The sequence below is a fragment of the Mustela nivalis genome (genome assembly GCF_964662115.1).
Source record: "Mustela nivalis genome assembly, chromosome: 7".
NCBI lineage: Eukaryota > Metazoa > Chordata > Mammalia > Carnivora > Mustelidae > Mustela > Mustela nivalis.
Window position 1 is genome coordinate 95,766,258 of NC_139026.1, and position 19,006 is coordinate 95,785,263.

The 19,006-nt window shown below is 50.8% G+C and overlaps 1 protein-coding gene across 1 annotated transcript in view; it reads right to left on the reverse strand.

Moving 5' to 3' along the window:
• MYO1A (myosin IA) overlaps positions 1 to 16,255 on the reverse strand; it is a 19,854-nt gene extending 3,599 nt beyond the window's left edge. The window contains exons 1-22 of the mRNA XM_082741848.1: positions 16,183 to 16,255; positions 14,338 to 14,471; positions 14,096 to 14,211; positions 13,710 to 13,804; positions 13,396 to 13,500; positions 13,140 to 13,186; positions 12,941 to 13,004; positions 12,420 to 12,518; positions 10,319 to 10,422; positions 10,056 to 10,203; positions 9,462 to 9,580; positions 9,298 to 9,384; positions 7,841 to 7,906; positions 7,574 to 7,678; positions 5,133 to 5,195; positions 4,723 to 4,923; positions 4,327 to 4,553; positions 3,780 to 3,980; positions 3,434 to 3,527; positions 2,853 to 3,002; positions 2,665 to 2,733; positions 2,167 to 2,241 (exon numbers count right to left, since the gene is read on the reverse strand). Of these exons, the coding sequence (XP_082597974.1) occupies positions 2,167 to 2,241; positions 2,665 to 2,733; positions 2,853 to 3,002; positions 3,434 to 3,527; positions 3,780 to 3,980; positions 4,327 to 4,553; positions 4,723 to 4,923; positions 5,133 to 5,195; positions 7,574 to 7,678; positions 7,841 to 7,906; positions 9,298 to 9,384; positions 9,462 to 9,580; positions 10,056 to 10,203; positions 10,319 to 10,422; positions 12,420 to 12,518; positions 12,941 to 13,004; positions 13,140 to 13,186; positions 13,396 to 13,500; positions 13,710 to 13,804; positions 14,096 to 14,211; positions 14,338 to 14,451 (2,349 nt within the window). The 5' untranslated portion in view covers positions 14,452 to 14,471; positions 16,183 to 16,255. The remainder of the gene's footprint in view (positions 1 to 2,166; positions 2,242 to 2,664; positions 2,734 to 2,852; positions 3,003 to 3,433; positions 3,528 to 3,779; positions 3,981 to 4,326; positions 4,554 to 4,722; positions 4,924 to 5,132; positions 5,196 to 7,573; positions 7,679 to 7,840; positions 7,907 to 9,297; positions 9,385 to 9,461; positions 9,581 to 10,055; positions 10,204 to 10,318; positions 10,423 to 12,419; positions 12,519 to 12,940; positions 13,005 to 13,139; positions 13,187 to 13,395; positions 13,501 to 13,709; positions 13,805 to 14,095; positions 14,212 to 14,337; positions 14,472 to 16,182) is intronic.
• Positions 16,256 to 19,006: the final 2,751 nt, after the last annotated feature.

Consider the following 19,006-nt stretch of genomic DNA (forward strand, 5'->3'; position numbering starts at 1 on the left):
GCCCAGATGGCGCCATTGGTGAAGCAGCTGACACCAGCTCAGGTCATGATCTCAGGGCCTTGAGATCAAGCCCCACATCGGGTTCCTTGCTCAGCTTGGAGTCGGCTTCAGGATATTCTCTCTCTCTCTCCTTCTGTACCTCCCCTGCCCCCCTCCACCTCACTTGTTCGCACTCTCTTCTTCTAAAATAAATGAATCTCTTTAAAAAGATTAGCTTGATTTTGAGCACTTCTAAGTTTTCAGAATATATTTTTTAAGATTTTATTTATTTATTTGACAGAGAGAGATCATAAGTAGGCAGAGAGAGAGAGAGAGGAAGAAGCAGACTCCCTGCCAAGCAAAGAGCCGGATGCAGGGCTCGATCCCAGGACCTTGGGATCATGACTGGAGCCTAAGGCAGAGGCTTTAACCCACTGAGCTACTCAGGTGTCCCAGTTTTCAGAATTTTTATGGAAAATTTTTATTAAGACATTAGGTTAGAAAAATTTAAATAGGAAAAGGCAGTGTACTCAGTATATTGCTGTAACTCTGCAGGAATTATCCCAGCTCTTTGATATTTCCACCACAAAGGTCTAGCAGCCTTGGTCTAACCGTTAAGTTCCCGGTCCTTGGTCAGGTCTAGTTTGATTTAATTCAATGAATGTTCCTAAGCATTTCCCACAATCCCCCATGTTCTAACTGATGTGGAATCTCTGAGTATTTTCTCTTTTTAATTATTTTTCTCTAGATCTAGAAAGTCTTGCCTTTCCCCTTCCAGCCCTCCTGCCCTGGGTAGGCCGGGGACCGTGTGGGGAGACAGTCTTAGGCAGGCATTGAAACTCTGGAGACAAACAGTGTGTATCCCAGCTCTCTTGCCCTTACCACCTACAGGACCCCTCACGAGTTAGTCAGCCTTTCTGGGCCTACCAAACACAGGAAAGAAATGGGTCTACCTCAAGAATTTTGACAGCATTAGAGTCAATTCATGTAAAGGGCCTAGGGCATAGTAAGTATTCAAAAAATAGTAGGTATTCACATTAGTTACAGGCAAAGCAATAGCAAAATACAAACTCGTCAGAAACACTGAAGGGTCTAAACCCAGCAGCTGCTGGGGTGACAATCAGCAGATGCCTGATAATATGCAGATAAAAGAAAAGGTAGAAGAGGGGCCAGTCGGGAGATAAGAGTTGAATCAGATTACTGGCCTCAGGGATGCAGCGAGAGAGCACGTACTCTAGGAAAGCAGACAGTCTGGGGCCATCGTGATGGAGCCCCTCTAGGGCAGGAGAAGGGGGACACAGCAAAGGCTCAGGGAGACAGTGAAGAGGCCCAGTAAGGATCCCACCTCTCCAACAACAAAGGGGAGCTCCAATGAGTGTATCCCAGAAGCATAATTAGTAAGAGTCCGAACTGTCAAAAATGGAATCAGCAGAGGTCAACTCTGCTTTACCCCAGCCCTCTGTCCAACATGTCCTGCTCTCCGTCCCTCTCTCTGGCTTTTTGCAAGGCGTCGCTGGAAGTGCTACTCTCTCCCTGTCTGCTTTCCCTTGCCGCTCCTCAGAAGCACCATTGCTGTTGGATGGACGTCTCTGGAAAACACTCTCCTCTGTTCACTTTCCTCTCCCTGGAAGCTGCCCAGAGTTTGAATGTCCTGGCTTCTTCCTGCCACCTGGACCCAGTCCTCCAGAATTAAGATCTCTCCTGAGATTTAATTTTGGACTCACTTGCTATGGTTTCAGAAGAGGTGGAAGGGAGGATTCCTCCACTTTCACCCCAACCCTAAGATGGATCTTGGAAGGCTGAGTTAGTTAGCCCTATGTGTGTCCTCCTGGTGCTCTTCCAGAAGGCTCAGCCTCTTCCACGGCTGTTAACCACCCAGCCCATCTCTTCCTGAGCCTATTCACCACGGATCAGTCAGTGAGTGTGCTGGGAGCCCTTCTGGCCACAAGGTTGCCAGCCGTGTCCGCTCAGGCCAGAACACCCTCCCATTCTGTCCCTGGGCCCTGGGACGCTGGAGCCTGCTTCCTGCTGGTGGAAGCAGGACTTCAACACTAAGTAGGAGCAGATGGAAGAAGCCCGTTGGGGGGCAAGCCTTGAGTCACCGCTTCTCAAACCACTCATCTTCCTTTTCCAAACCTGTGCCTTCCCCACAACCCTCCACCTTCCACCCCCGAACCCACCACTTACTATGCTCTTATAGATGAAATTTGACAACGTGAGGGCAGCCCCTGACCGGAAGTACTTTCGATAATCCTTGCGGGCCTGGCAGGGACATAGGAGAAAGGAGTCAAAGTAAAAGAGAGACAGTTAGACCTAGATGACAGAAGACAGATCTAGAAGAGGTTCTATATTTTTCTCCCACACAAAGAACACAGTAAGATAGAGCTGCGACTGTGCTGCAGGGAGAAGCAGACGGGTTGGCCAAGAGGAGGGCCCTCCAAGCCACAGGCAGAGCTCTGTTACTAAGTCAGGGACACACCCCTGCACACAGACACATCCCCCCCTCCCCACCGCGGCCACCCTTCCAGACCCAGGGCAGCAGACCGCACAACACGCAGGTGCAGACCTGACCTCACAACGCACTCCCTGCTCCACTTTCTGCCCTGTGCTTGGCACAATCAGGGAGAAAGCATGTGGGGAAGGACCTGTGTTTGGGGAGGAGGCCCCTCTGCCCTTCCTGGTTACCTTCCACCCTCTCACAAAAGCCTGGATCAGCAATACCGATGCCTTTATCTTCCCGTATTGTTTCTTTTGCTGCAGAAAACAACAGGACTGTTAGAAAGAAACTCCATCTCCTGAACCAGCTGTCCCGCTTCCCAGTCTCTTATAAGAGCCAGGGGGTGACCCCTGGGGAGGGTGGTGGTAAGCGGTACCCTGCTGCCCCGAAACCAGGCGGAGATGACGATCTGACTCTTGCGCATGAGCTGGTAGTGGGCCCGGCAGCGCCAGCCCCGGTAGGTCTTCTGGATGAGCGTAGCGAGCTGCTGCAGGCGCAGGCGCCGCTGCTCCTCCAGGAAGAACAGCTGTGGAGAGTGGAAGGGGGGGTGGGTGGCGAAAGGCTGGCCTGGTGGCACCCAGGGCACCTGGCCTTCCCAGCCAGTGGTGTCCTCATTGCTCAGTCACTCCCCGAGTACCTACTGAACTCTATCTCAGGCCTATGCTAGGTTTGGACGATTGGACACAAGAGGCACATCCCCAGGACCCCCAGGAGTCCCACCCCAGCCAGAGGCACTCGGAATGGGCTATGCAAGCCCCTATCTGCCAGGGCTCAGGACAGGGGCGTAGCCCAAGGATTCAGGTCCCAGGCATGAAGTCCCGGCTGAGAGCAGACTACCTCACCCACCATCCGTCCCTAGTTAGGGATGCTTCCCTAAAGCCCGGCCTCTCACTGGGGGGCTCTCCAACCCGGCTGCCTCCCACCCCCTGCCAAACACAACTGCCTCCTCCTACTCACAGTCTTGGGGCTTCTAATGAAGATCTTCGTCTTCCCAAAGGCCAGCTCCTCTGAGGACAAGCTCAGCTCCTCCACGACCTTCTCAACCCCCTCCCTACAGGAACAGATGGGGAAAGCTGCCCAGGTGCATCCCAGGGAGGGTCTTCTTTTACCTTTCCCCAACTCACTCTACCCAGCGAGAGGAGCTCCGGGCTTGCACAGATTTCAGAGCCCCTGAAAAGTGAGAATTCATTTCCCCAAGTATCCATTCATGGACCTTTGGTGATTTCCACTGTCTGCTCCCTCCCTGGCCCAGATGGTCCTTGGCTGCCCTTCCCTGCTCCCCTGTCTCCCCCAGGGGTCTTACCGGTCTTCCCCATTCCAGCGAGGCCAGGTGCTCCGGCTCAGCAATCGGTATCTTTCCAGGAAGGGCCCGTACCTCTGGCGGTAGGCGTAACCTGCCCGTCGCACCCGCACGTTCTCTAGCAGTCCCAGGTACCGAGTCTGGACGGCCACCAGCTCCGATGAGAACTGACCTTGCTGCTGATGCTCATTGGGCTTTATACACCTTGGGGTGGAGGGGTGCAAGGCACAGGCTTCAGGAGCTTCACCTTTGCAAGTGTGACCCATTCTGGTCTCCAGAACCTTGTTCTGCACACATTCCCCCGAATAGAAACATTTCAGAGGAAGTGAACACACTGGCCTTCCCAGCTTCACTCACTGAAGCACAGTTCCTACCAAAGTCTGATGCTCTCCCTGCTCCAGGACTCTCAGCAACTCATCTGACTTTGTTTTTTATGAGGGAGGGGCCTCTGACAGCCCTATTCCGGAGATACCCCCCAAAAGGACATTGTGCATGGACACTGCATGTGTCATCACATACAGTGCATTTCCCTATGTGCCCAGCATGTCACCTGATGTAGTTGGGGTTTTTGGAATACAGGTTCTTCATGAGTATGGCCACAGAATTCTTGAACTGGGCCCCAGCAGTTGGGGGGCGTTTGAGAGATGTCTGCTTAGGATCTCCCTCAGGGAACAAGGACCGAAGGAGGGGGTGCCGGGCCTTCCACATGGCCTCGGACAAGTCCCGGAAGAGTAGGTCATTGTTCTTATCAATGAAGCTGTTCACGTTGTAAGTCACCTGTAGAGAAACAGCTGTTGGTCTGGAGGGCCCATGACCTTGTCCCAGCAACTGGTGCTCCCAGTCTCAGCATGACGTATTCCCAGATCTCATCTCCCCGTAGTTTCTCCCCCATTGCCTTTCACCTACGCCCAGCCCTGGTCTCTACCCTCCAGCCCTGCCACGTCACCTTGCCCGCATAGTGGCAGATACGGAAACTGCTGAGGCCCATGGTGTGGTCATACTGGCGCTGGGCATTCTGGGTGACTTTGCTCTCATAGTGATTGTGCTTGGAGAAGAGCTGGTTCAGCTTCGCTAGGAAAGTGGTGTCACTGACCACCCCAGGCCGTAGGCACTCCTCGTCCAGCATGGCCAGGATGCCTCGCTGATTCTGGTCAGGGAAACAAGATCAGCCCAACCTAGGCCAGGGCCTCCAATATGTCCACATCCTCACTGCTGTCCCTCTGCCCCTCATCCTTTGTCTTGTTTACCATCTTTACCAAGTGGGGCAGGGAAAGGCAGGTGGGAGAGACAGGGCAAGGATATTCAGGCAGTCTGGAAGAGGAAGGAGGTCTCAGAGATGAGAGAAGAATAACTCACATGCTCAATGAGGTTGCAGATAATGCCATTATCAAAGTAGTCCACCTTTGTCCACGGTATGCCCTGGCAAGAAGTAATGCGACAGGTCATAGGAGCAGGTCCAAGACAAGTCTCCGAAGAACTCATGGGACTCAGGCTCCCTTCAACCCACCCCACAAAGGACTCAGAAAGCCCCATAGTTAAGGGGGTGCCTGGTGTGATTTCTGTTTAGGTCCCCACCCCTCCAAGGTTTTGATGGAGAATTTGTGGGGTGGGTAGCTGGACACGTGGGAAGACCCAAAGCAGCTGTGAGAGACAGGGAAATGCTTCAGAGTACCCTATAGGCACTGTGGGCTGGAGAGGGAGGTGTCATATGTTGAGTGAAGGCTGGGCTAGGGGTTACCCCACTATGGCAGTAGGGAAGGGTCCCCGAGTATGTGGAAGAGGGAATGGCTACGCTGCTCTCACAAAAACCTATAAGCCAAAGTGCACAAGCCAACTTCATCAAATAGCAGACCTAACTTAATACATCTTCAAAGACTTACATCAGTGCTTCCCGAACTTGGATCGCAGTCATCTGGAGGGCTTGGGAAAACAGACTGCTGGACCCCACCCCCAGGTTTTCCGACTTAGCATGTCTGGGACAGAGCCCAGGAATCTGCCTTTCTAACACCTGATGCTCCTAGTTTGAGAACCACTAATCTACCTGATACTTTGGGATTGGGTAGTTTTTGTTTTTTAAAGCAAGAATGGGGGTGCCTTGGTGGCTCCGTCAGTTAAGCTTCTGACTCTTGATTTCAGCTCAGGTCTTGATTTCAGGGTCACTTGTTCTGTGCTCAGTGTGAAGTCTGCTCGAGATTCTCTCTCCCTCTGCCCTCCTCCCCACAGCCCCCCACACACGTGCGCACTCTTTCTCTCAAATAAATAAATAAATAAAATCTTTTTAAAAAAAGATTTGTTTATTTGAGAGAGAGAGAAAGTGAGAGCAGGAATAGGGCAGAGGGAGAAGGAGAAGCAGACTCCCTATTGAGCAGGGAGCCCAACACGGGGCTCGATCATGACCTGCGCCAAAGGCAGACACCCAATCGACTGAGCCACCTAGGCGCACCAGTAAATAAATCTTTTTTTAACAAAGGCAGGAATGGTACAGAAGACCCAAAGATAATTGCTCCCCACTTGATAATTGCTCCCCACCCATTAGGTGTGGCTCCTGATTCCAGGGCCACACCTCCCAGGCTCAGGCCATTCCCGGGTATGGGCATGTGGCAGAGGAACACAAGCCTCTCTCTCTTTTTAGGAATCCTTAGGGAATCACAGATCTTTAGGGAACGCGTAGTAGAATTAAGTAGAGTTGCCCTCATACTTCATCCCCAATATGCCTTCCTCAACTAGTTAAATGAAGTATGAGATCCTTACAATCCTAGTAGCAATAAAGATGCTTCTTTGTTTACTGATACAGAAAGATCTCTTGTCAACTGAGAGCACGATGTGCAGCAGATTGTATTCACTGCCATTTGAATAAATTCTGTGGGCAAATGTACTTATGGATTTGCTTGATTACATATAAAACACCTGTGAAAAGAGGGCCCCTTGCGTTGGCTCTAGATGGTAGGAGTTCTAGGAGGCTGGGGATAAGCTGGGAGGGAGCTGAGCTCTTCTTTATGAGCTTTTTAAAGAAGTTTTTGAATTTCGAAGCATGGGAATGTGTTCTCCATTTGATCATTAAATTTTTAAAATAAAAATATACAAAACAACTAAGAAAAAAAAATAAAACCTTTCCCACACATTGTGGCCACATTGCCTGAAATTCTGCCACAGCGGATCCCTGACGGCTCCCGGGCAGCATCCCTGGGAGGGTTTTGACGAGTGAGACTCTCAGCCATTCACACTCTGGGGTGGGTTAGCTCAATCAGATAGCTTTTCTCACACCTAGCCACAGAAAACAAGGGTTCTGGGCAAACAGGGGAAGGAGTGTGGAAATGTTGAGCCATGGGGCACTTCTGGGGAGGAAGTCTGGGATCAGAGTGCCACAAGAGGGGAGAGTGACATCAGCCAGGGCCCCAGGAGACAAAGAATTCTGAGATGTTAAAGAAAAGCACCAAAAGGGATGTGGTAGGGTGATGAGGGCAGGAGAAATGGCCCTTCTAAATCTGGTTCACAGTGCGCTGCAGGCCACGCACAGTTGTCACCGCACCCACATGAGATCTCCCCACACACACCCCTCCATCCCTCTGCCCCTTCCCTGCATGGCCTGGGGTGGGGTGCAGGGGGCCTGGGGGATGGAGAGCAAAAACCAGGGCTTCTCGGTAATGCTGGACTGCACCTGTGCAAGGGATACTTGTTGTCCTTTGTGTTCCCATCTGGGGACAAGTGAGAGGAAATTGTGATGGGGGAAAAGGACAGATCGAGCACATGCCCAGAAGCAATTTCCGAGAGGGTAAGCAGGGGAAGGCTCGGCGTACCTCCCTCTCATACTCCTCTTGCTCCTCTTTCAGCGTCATCTCGATGAACACCTGCTGCAGCTTCTCGTTGCAGTAGTTGATCACAAACTGCTCGAAGCTATTATCCTGAGGGAGGGGCCCCGGGCAGAAAGGGAGCCACTCAGCCCAAGTCCCTTTCTGCCTCTCTGCCCTACGCCTCCCCTCTCTCACCACCCCCTCCCCAGCCCCGAGTCTACGTGCCCCAACCCTGGGAAAGCAGAGTGCTGTAGTTGGGCAAAACTTGCTCACCTCTAAAATTTCAAAGCCATAGATATCCAGGACCCCCATTACCTTCTTCTTCTCCCCAGTGCCCACCTGAAGAGGAGGAAAAGAGAAGTCTGAGGACGGGCCTCCTCTGCAAACCAGGCCAGGCCCTTCTGGGGCAGAGGCAACCGGAGCAGAAGGTGAACAGAACTCAGGTGAGCTTGATCATGCTGGGAGAGGACTGCTGTGATTTTATCCTCCTTCCTCCTCTGCATGGTAGAGGACAAGTAGAGGGAGGAAGGGAGGGAGGAAGGGAGATATGAACAGATTCTAGGCTGGTGCTCCCAGGGAATGAGGCAGGAAGACGGTAAAATCCTCTCTGGACAATAGCCATCTCTTAGATTTGTAGGGCATTTTACAAAAAAGTCTACGTTCTTACTTCAAGAAACCTCACAATAACCCTAGAAGGTGTGATTATTCCCATTTTACAGATGAACAAATCAAATTTCAAAAGAGCTAAGCATTTACCCAAACCTAGATTTAAATCCTATTTTTCTCAGCTGCCTTTCAGTAATAGCTTCTGAATTGATGGCATTTCATGTACAAAAAGCTTTGAATACTAGCTCCATTTTGATCTAATTCACATTCCATAAAATTTACCCTTTAAAGGTGTATGACTCAGTGCTTTTTTTTTTTTTTGTATATTCAAAAGGTATATGACCATCCCCACTATCTCATTCCAGAACATTTTCATCAGCCCCAAGAGGAATCTTGTCCCCACACCCATTAGCAGACACTCCCCCCTTCTCCTCCGTCTACCCCAAGCCCCTGCTAAACATTAATCTGCTTCCCATCTCCATGGATTTGCCTATTCTGGACATTTCGTATAAATGGAATCATACAAAATGTGACCTTTTGTGTCTGGCTTCTTCCACTTGAATGTTTTCAAGATTTGTCCATGCTGAGCATGAATCAGTACTTCGTTCCTTCTTAATCTCCCACTGGATGAATATACCACATTTTGTTTATCCACTCATCAACTGGGGGACATTGGAGTCGTTTCCGCTTTTGGGATAGTATGAATAATGCCTCTCTGAACTTTTGGGTACAAGTTTTTATGTGGACATCTGTTTTCAAATCTCTTGGATCTATATCTGGGAGTGGAATTTCTGGGTTATATGGTAACCATGTACGTAATTTTATCCAGTCCTCACTAAGCCCTGTGAAGCAGGTAGCCATTAGTGTCCAATTTTCCAGATCAGGAAACTGAGGCTCAGAATCTCTGAAACAAAAAGGTCACGCAGGCAGTAAATAGGGGATCCAGAGAGTCAAACCCAAAAACTAGAGATGTTTCCACAACAACACACTACTGGAAGGAACTGGACCCTACGCTTTGTCCTTCTTCCTCTGCTCATCTCAGAACCTAAAGTATGGGGATGGTGACCAGGGCAAGAAAGGTGAGGCAGACAGGAGAGTGTTGGGAGCAGAGAGCCACCTCTCACCTTGATGCTCTCATTGATTCGATTCACGATCCAGTTGAAGAGGCGGCTGTAGATATTCTTGGCCAGAGCATCGCGAGCATACTGAGCCTGTGGGCAGGGCCAGCTGGTTAGGGGAGTAGCCACAGAAGAGTCCCCAGGTCAGACTCACCCCATAGGGCTCTTACCTGAATGACATTCAGTGCAGTGACCACCTTTTCTTTGGCTGTTTTCATGGTCCTTGAGCACAAAGCTTTCTCTAGTTCCTCTGATTTCAAACCCATCATTTCCCCAATCTCCTGAATTCCTAGAGTGAGGAGGAAAACACAACATGGCCTGAAAAGAGGGCTTTCCTCCCAGGGGAAGAGGGCTGAGAAGTGACACTGCTGGGAGACAGGGGTCCCTGGGTCTTGCTTGGGATATCCTTATAGCCCATCCAGAACACAGCCCAGGAGGAATTTCTGGGGAGGAGGAGGAGGACAGAGGGAGCTCTGGACACTTTGAATGCATTCTTTACTTCAGTAGGACAATCTCCCGAAATGCTTTGTAAAAACTCCACTGAGATTCAGAGAGGTCCCAGAATCTAGAACTATCGAACTTCATAACCTCATTCCAAAGTGTCTCACTGGGAATCTCCAACAGTGTGTCTAGGGAAGAGCTCGGGAATGGGCAGAGGGGGACAGAATCAGAGTGAAGTAAGTGACATGGAAGTTGATGGAAGAACAGAAATCGTAGTAGAAGATTTGGGAGCTGCTTGGGGTTACCAGCAGGGTGATGCAGACCTCTCCCATCCCGAATGCCACTTGCTGATATCCCATTGGCCTGAAACTCATCTGCCAGCTCCACATTCCCCAGCTTCAGCACGAGGGCCGTCACCTCAAGCACCTGATGAATCTCCTCCTCCGAGAACCCAATCACAGCCATTGCACTCTTGAGGAGAGAGCAGAAATCAGAAGCTGAACGGTGGTGGCAGTTCAATGCATCCCTTCTCAAAGCCAAAGCCTGGGCTCAGGGGCTGACCTAAGGGCCCGCCCCGGGCACCCACCTGTACGGCCTTGAAGTTGGAGGTGTCGTCCATGCCGTCCACTCTGGACACTTTCTGGTTTAGATAGGTGTATCCACTTGTGTCCCGCTCGAGCTTCAGGGCCTCTGGGAGGGCCAGTGTGAGGGAAGAGGGTTAGTATGCAGGCTCCCAGGAGGCTCTGGCCTTGACTCTCACAGCCCCTGACCTAGCTTGGTATACTCATTAATTCAAAAGAGCCATTTTTGTTTTAGACTTTTCCCCTGCCTCCTTTGTTTGGGGATCACTAATTCCCATGAGAATAGATGAAAATTTTAAGCAGTATTTAGGGTTTGGGTGTTCTTAATCCAACTTTTATGATTTTATTTCTTTCCAACTTTTATGAAAGAAAAGACTCACTCCGTTCCTCATCTCACCCTCAGGGTTCTAAACAATGAAAACAAGCAAACTCTCCATCCTGCTCAGTTCTCAGTGTCTCTGAGAGGACAAAGGTGAGGAAAGAAGGGTGAGCACCTATGTCCCACCCACTCCAAGCCTCAACACCTCACCTAGGCCCGAGTTGGCCCATTCATTATTTGTTCATTCAGCACGAACAAAGTGTCAGATGCTCTGTTCCCCAAACCTGACCCCTCTTCTGGACGCTTCTCTCTGACGTGGGGCTGAGCCAAAAGTCTCTCTTGTGTTCCCCCCATGGTGAGCCTCTATCCCAGCCCACAACATATGGGCTAGATTTTGTTTTCTTCTGTCTCTCCCACAAATGAACAACTTGTGCGTTGGGACTGTGTTTTTCATCTTCATATCCTGTGTGCCTGGCTGCCATATACAAACTTTTTTCTTAAGAAGAAATGAATCAAGGGAATGGTCAAAGCTGTTCACCTGAGGTGGGAAGGAGTAGGTTAGGTATGGAGCTTGAAAGATACCAATTAGCTATTATTTACCCGATCTGAGAATCAGGGAATATCCCTCAAACCAGAGTGTAAGGGCAGCTTCCCCTGAGATACAAATTTTGAAACAGGAACCTGCTAAAGAGGGGTGTCTGGACAAAGAATGAGTCAAAAAGGCCCTGGGATGATGACACCAGGGAGGCCCTGTCCAGCCTTGGCTTCAATCAATCGTTGAACCAACCAGAACAGGACACTAGTGCCTATGATTCAGACAACCCGAACACAACCAAGACTATGGAGCCAGGAAGGAAGTATGTGAGCTATAGGGGCTCTTGAACCAGGGAGACCTCCCCAGGGGGTAAGAGAGAGTCACAAGTCGAGTGGAGAACAACCAGAAACCAAAAGGGGAGGTCCTTGGGGGCCAGACACCCACAATGCTCACAGCTAGAGGCTGGATTGGGAGGCAAACACTGGCAAGGCCTGAAGTCCCACCAGACTCCATGGTGCTCCCCACCCAGAGCCACCACGGGTCGATCTAGCAACCAGGGCTCCCCTGGACAAGGCAGGGTACAACATGACTAGTGCTCTGACAGCCTCCAGCACAGGCCTGTGACACTGATCACACTATATTTTGCTGTGTTCCTGTTCAAATAGCTGTCATCCCTGGGAGACTGTAAGTTCTTGAGAACAGGGTCCATGTCATCTTACTCAACTCTGCACCACTAGAAGCCAGCACCGTGTTCGAGCACAGTAGGTATTCAAGAGATGTTTGATGAATGAATAAGTGAAACCTCCATAAAACCATCTAAGAAGAGTAAATCAAGGACAGGGCCTGGGTGAGGCAGATGTAGACCCAGAACAGCTTCTACTACAGCTCATCAAACATTCTTGAACACTTAGAATATCTTGCCGGATTTTCTGCTGAGCTATCGATAAAGCCCTTTACACTGAAGATAGGAAAGGATGATAGATGGAAATAAGTGTTCCATTTTTGAAGCCAGCCTGGGGAAGCAGGAACCCAAGCAGGACAGAGGAATAAGAGGCCAGAAGGTTTATTCCTAGCAATACAATCCCAGAAAAAGAAGAGAACACAGAGGTCAGGAGATTGCTCCCAGCAACGAACGAGTGGCTGAGATTCAGAGCGAGGAACGCAGGGAGAAGAAGCCTGAGGGCTGCAGGAGCCCAGAGGGGATGGAATGGAAGTTGGGCTCTTCGGCCTTGTCTCTGGGACAAACACATACTCAACAGATGGGCATCTGCTCCGGCCAGTAGCTGATAGAAGATGTGGAAGTTCCTTTCTCCTTCAAGCTGCTTCACCACTCGGGATTTCTCCAGCAGATCTGGCAGCAGATTAGAAAATAACATCCTGAGGGGCTGGGAGATGTCACAGCTTCCCTCTAGGTCGACCCTCATCACTGGTGTTCTGAGGACTTGGGCAGTCTCAGTGGCCAACTATTCCTTCCTAAGGTAGCAAATCAGCAGAAAGGGACACCGTGGGGTGGGGAGGAAAGAGAGGTGGTGAGCAGAATGGGGATACATGTTCGGGGAGCCTGGGTTCAGTCAGTTAAGAGGCTGCCTTCAACTCAGGGCGTAATCTCAGGGTCCTGGGATCGAGTCCCACCTGCTCAGCAAGGAGTCTGCTTCTCTCTCTCCCTCTGCCCCTGCCCCCAGCTTGTGCATTCTCTCTCTCTCTCTCTCTCTCAAATAAAAAAAAAATAAATAAAATCTTAAAAAAGAAAAAAAAGAATGGGGAGACACGTACAGTTTGTGATGACGCCACCAAGGGGGGATCCCTTGAAGTCGAACTCGATATCCATGTATTTTCCCTTCAGAGACCAGAGAGAGAGAGAGACTTGGCTTCCTCCTCTTCTCACCACCCTGTCCGGCAGGGGTCTGTGCCTCATTCCTCCATCTCAAGCCCCCACACCCTCTCCTCCCAGGCCAGGGAGATGGTCACTCACAAATCGAGAGGAGTTGTTGTTGCGAATGGTCTTGGCATTGCCAAAAGCTGCAGAGATGGGGAGAGGGGAGGGGAGGTGACTGAGGGGAGGAGAGGGGCTCTTGAGAAGGGGAAGGAGGAAGGTCTTCCAGCCATCATGCCAATCCCGGACTTTTCAGGGTGAACAAGAACGGGGTAAGAGGGTGTAGGTCCAAGTGTCTCTGGGGCCCGTGGGGAGGGGGTGCGGGGGCAGAGAAGGCAGAGACCGGAATCCTCACCCTCCAGCACCGGGTTTGACTGAAGCAGCTGCTCCTTCACAGAGTTCACCTGCTCCCCTTTCCCACAGACAGCCGCCACATAGGACATCACCAGCTTGCTAGCCTCTGTGTGAGGGAAACCTTCACATGGATCCCCACCCCCCCTTAACTCCCCTCAAGTCCAGCACCTCACATCCCTCACAAGCAGAAAAGCCGGGGAGGGATTCCTGGGGTGGGGCAGGGCCTGGCCTGGCTGGGAAAGAGATGAGCGGGGAGCTGGAGCAGTGACTTCATGCCCCCTCCCCCCGCCCCCAGCCCCCAGCCAAGGCCCTCACCCGTCTTGCCGGATCCGCTCTCGCCGGTGATGAGGATGCACTGGTCTCGGTCTCGGTCCCTCAGTGACTGGTATGCCACATTTGCCAAAGCATAGCTTGGGGGGGGGGGGGGAGGAAGCAGGTGATGACTAAGGTGGGACTAATCCAAGACCCAAGAAAGATGGAGAGATCTTTCTCTCCATCTCCAGCCCCCACAGTCATCTGCCCTCCTCACTTGGATTAGACTGAGCAAGGGATAGGTCTAGGAAGGGGCTTCCTGGGACTGGGGTGGGTGGGGGGTGGGGAAGCTGAAGAGCCTCCTTCAGGAGAAAGGATAGAGGAAATCAGGGTGTCTCGCTCTCAGGAAGTGGGGGCCCTGTCAGCCTTCCCTCGGTCCCTTTACTTACATATGGGGCTTCAGCTCATAGAAGGTATAGTCCCGGTATTTGGCAATGAACTCCAGGCCATAGATGGGCAGCTGTTGGTAGGGATTCACTGAGATCAACACATTACCAATGTAGGTCTGGAGGCAAAAAAAAAAAGGAAAGAGGATGAGCAGGGCTGGGGTAGGGGATGCTGGGAGGGGTGGTGGGAGCACAGGACAGTTCTAGCCACACCCCCGCAGCCAGGGGCACCCACACGCACTCACATAAATCTCCTTCTTTTCATAGCGCAGCTGGAGGTTCCTGAGCAGAGGCTCCTGTTCCAGGGGTTCCAGGAGCACCAGGTCCTCCACCCCCACAGAGCCTTCCAGTAGAGTCATGTCTAGAGGGGCTGCTGGTCCTGGGAATAAGGGAAACAGTTGGCTGAAGTCTGCTCAGCTTTAGGGGCCAGTAACTGTGTGAGGGGAAGAGGGCAGAAGGAGCTAAGAGAGCCTCCCCTCCAGCTCCTGGCCATAGAGACCGTCCTCAATCCAGGGAGGCCTCTGGACTAGGCCAAGCTAACTGTGGGAAGCTGTGAGAACGCTCGCCAAGTGGGGAGAATCCCCTGCTCCCTGGGCCAGGGCTGGTGGGGGTGCAGCAGGGGTGGGACAGGACCACCTGCCTTTGACTGGGGTAAGGAAGGCACCCAGCAGGCAGCAACCAATCCCAGGGGAGCACGGCTGTGCTTCCAGGAGAGCAGCCTGGGGAGGAATGGTAGGCTCTGAAAGCTCACTCCCTGCCTGTCCACCCCCAGCACAGAGGCCCTGGCCAGGGTCCAGCCGCCCTGACCCTCTGCCCCCAGTTCTCCTTCTCACCTCCTACCTCTTGCAACCTCTAGTTCAGTCACCCAGCCCACCCACACTTAGTGCAAACATCCTTGCGCAGGTCCCTCTCATGGCGACGGTGAGATTCACCTCCTTCTTCTTTTTTTTTTTTCCTTTCAGATTTTATTTATTTATTTGACAGATAGAGATCACAAGTAGGCAGAGAGGCGGACAGAGAGAGCGGGGGAAGCAGGCTCCCTGCTGAGCAGAGAGCCCAATGCAGGGCTCGATCCCAGGACCCTGGGATCATGACCTGAGCTAAAGGCAGAAGCTTTAACCCACTGAGCCACCCAAGCACCCTGAGATTCACCTTCTAAATGGGGGCCAGATGAGATGATTGGTGAGTTAGAGGACATGACTTAGAGGAGTTCCTCCAGCAAAGATTAGAATACCCTAAATAAAAGTGAGGTTGGTTTCTCCCACATCAATTAGCTGTCATGATCCCTCCATGTGCCTCCATGGCTATCCCTGTTTCCATCTCCGGCTTTTACACCCATTGCTGTAACCTTCCGGCATGGACTTTGCCCCAGAGGGACACTCCCAGCTTTTTAGTAGCTGGTAGGAGTGGGCAAGGAGGAGCAGAGTTATTGTGGGGCTCTGCACACAGTGAGCACATGGCAGGGGCAACCTCGGGAGGAAGCCCGGCCCTCCTGGGTCTTTCCTGCGGGGCCAAGTAGGTGGGGTGGCCTGGTGCAGGACAGAATCATTAGTATAATGGTCAGGGCTACTCCCCAACAGGAATAAAAAAGCCACATCCTCCTTGTCTCCAGCAATGCTGAACCTGGGCGGGGGAGGGAAGGGAGGTAGAGATGGAAGGTGGGGCGGGAGGAGAATGCAGGCGGCCTTCAGCCTTGGCTCTGCTTTCCCCAAGTTTCAAAAAATGAGAGCGCTTGTCACTTCCTGGAAGGACACAACTGCAAGAGAGCAGTAATCATGACAAAAGCAATCTCTAACAATCAGATACCGCAAGCCAGGCAGGGCTCCAAACCCTACATACCACGAATTCATTTGATGCTTACAAACAATATCCCCATGAAATAGGTACTATTATTATCCCACATTAAAAAAATAAGTTTTTAAGTAACTTGGCAGGCAGGGGTGAGCAGGAGAAGTGGGGCTGGAGGAAAGCATCTTCTTTGGATTTGGATTGGAGGGGAGTGGGAATGTGATGGGGGGGGGGAAGGAAGCTGTCCCCAGATAGGGCACCCCTAGATGGGCAGAGCAGTGACAGGCCAAAGCAAGACTCACCGAACACTGGAACTAGGGTATAACTTCAGTGTCTCTTGGAGAATGGTGAATGAAATCCCAGTTGGACGGGAAGGGGGCATAGGAGTCCCAAGGCCCCAAGGGTAGAGAGGTGCGTTCGTTAACGGGAGCTGTCCATGGTGTCGGAGAGGCCAGGAAAGAGGTTGCCCTCCTCTTGCCAGTGTCCACTCCTCTGACCTTCTACAGTGCTGCCTCCTCTCGCCAAGGCTCCCTATGCCAGTCAAGCCAGGAGAGGCCAGAGACGGCTGCTCAGCACAAAGTCCGAGGCCGTTCCTGCTGAGGGTGTGGCTCGATTAACTCTTCCCAGGCCTGGAGCCCCAGAGGGAGATGCTTAGTCACATGAGAAAGCCCCCCTCACACGCATACATATACTGTAGGTAGGAAAGGGTATCTGGCTGGGCTTAGCTGAAGGGCTCAGGTAGAGCTCTTGTCCCACCCCCCACCCCAAATTTAGAAATAAGAGCAGGAGTGGAATTTATAGCCAAGGAAAACTTCTCCAAAAGTCAGGAATTTTGTCAAAGAGGAAGGCAGGCTGGAGTGTCTTCCCTAGCAAAGAAACAGTACTTCTCTCAAACCTACCTATCTTATTGGGAGTCAGAGGGTATTAAGGACATTACTTGGGGAACTAAGCAGACAAATTCCCCAAATTCCCTTCCCGCTGAGTCAGCCCCCCACAAACAGACCCAAAGACCCAGGTAGTGATACCACCTGGCATTTGTGTACATGTCAGTTTCATGGACTCCCACCTGTACCAGTCATCTCCAGGAATCACATCACCCTGTCAGTTAGGCAGCACAGCTACTCACTCCATTGAAAATGAAAATTAGAGGCAAATACTGAGGTCCCCCAGACAATATGTGGCAGAACCAGGAATAGAATACAGCTCCCTGACCCTAAGTCACCCATAGGGTTCAGCCCAAGTTTTGGTATTTCTGATTTTTAACCTTCTGGAACCTGAATGAGACCCTGAGACGCTGCTTCCCAGCACTAGCCCAGCTGTAAACAGCTGCCTCCAATAGGTAAGAGGCTTACACAATTTTCCTGGGTACCCTCTCAGCCACCCAGGAAAATTCCTCAACAACAGGCTCCGTCTGCCCACCATCCTCTCTCCCAGGCATGCACAAAGAGCAAATGGGTCATTACACACACTTAGCTGGAGAGAGACTTGATCCTCCAACTTCCAGGCACAGCTGCTTGGTTCAAGGTCCAAACTCTACTGCTCTCACAGAAGCATTCTGCATACGCCAGGCCCATCAGCAGTTCCATTATCAGCCTCCCCGTACATGATTTATTGATCTACTAGATATACCCAAAAGGAGAAAAAGGCAAGGGAGAGAGTGAGCAAGCCAAGCGGAAGTGCCATCAGCACACTAACCCAGGTGTATGTGGACCACAGACCCCCTCTTTTCTGTGGAGGAAACAGAGCTAGGATGAGAAGCCACTTTCCCACGGTGTGATCCCAGGAACCTCAGTCTGGAATCCAGGTCTCTGTTCTCCAGGCCAGGAATCTGCAGCTGCCCACAGTGAAGGGTTTATCTGTGTGTCCACCCACTGACTCATTTTCTGAGTGCCTCTTATGTGCTCCATGACAGAAGGCATCACACAACGGCATCAACATCACAGCTGGGGTGACCAACCATCCTAGTTTATCTTGGACCTAAGGCGAGTCCTTTAAACATGGGAACTTGAAAACTAAAACTAGGAAGGTTCTGGCCACACTTTAAGGTTCTGGGTCACTTTAAATGGATGAGGTATGAATACACTTTTAAGTCCGTGGGGATTTCAAAATCTGTCAAAGCATTCCTGGGGTGATGGAGAGGAGGCGGCCTGGGGGATGCAGGACTGGGATCTGATCTCCAGGCAAAATTCAAGTAAATGGAGCTGCTGGTTTTCCTCCACCGCGATTCTGAAACCCCCTTCCTCTTCATTCCATTAAATTTTCTAGTCTGTATAAGGGACATGAGGGAACTCTGGGGGCGATGGAAAAGCTCTATATCAAGACTACGGTAGTGGTTACACAACTGTCAATTAACTCCTTTTGTCAAAAGCCAGCAAAACCTAAACCGAATTTTATTATATATAAATGATATTTCAATAGAGCTGGCAAAAAGAAAAAAAAAAAAGAAACAATTCTAGATCCTTTAGCACTGATTACTGGCAGGGCTGGGAAGGCAGTAATCTGATTAATTCATACGCAGAAGTCCTCCCAAGGATATTCATTTTTAAAAGATGCTACACAATAAAAACAGAGAAGTTTTCAGATATAGTGAAGATGTTTGGTGGTAAAAGGTCTTCTTGACTCACAAATTATTTGGGGTCAGTAACATTGACTAAATACTTACTGTGTGCAGGCTAAGTGTTTTACACCCTTGCTATTCAAAGTGAGGTCCACCCCACATCTGAATCACCCGGGAGCTTATTAGAAATGCAGAATCCTGGGCCTCAACCCAGACTTATTGTATCAGAAGTCTGCAATTTTTTAAAAGATTTTATTTATCTATTTGAGAGATAGAGCACAAGCAGGAAGAGAGGCAGACGAGGGAGAAGCAGACTCCCCAGTGTGCAGGTAGCCGGATATGGGGTTCAATCCAGGGCTGGATATCACGACCTGAGCTGAAGGCAGATGCTTAACCATCTGAGCCATCCAGGTGCCCCCTAGAAATCTGCATTTTAACAAACTTCCCAGACGATACTATGCATGTTCAAGTTTGAGAAGAACTTCTTTACATACTTTATCTTTTCTGTCCTTACTAAAACCCTATGGTGTTGCATACCTAGCAATAATGCTCTTTTATTAATTCAATGA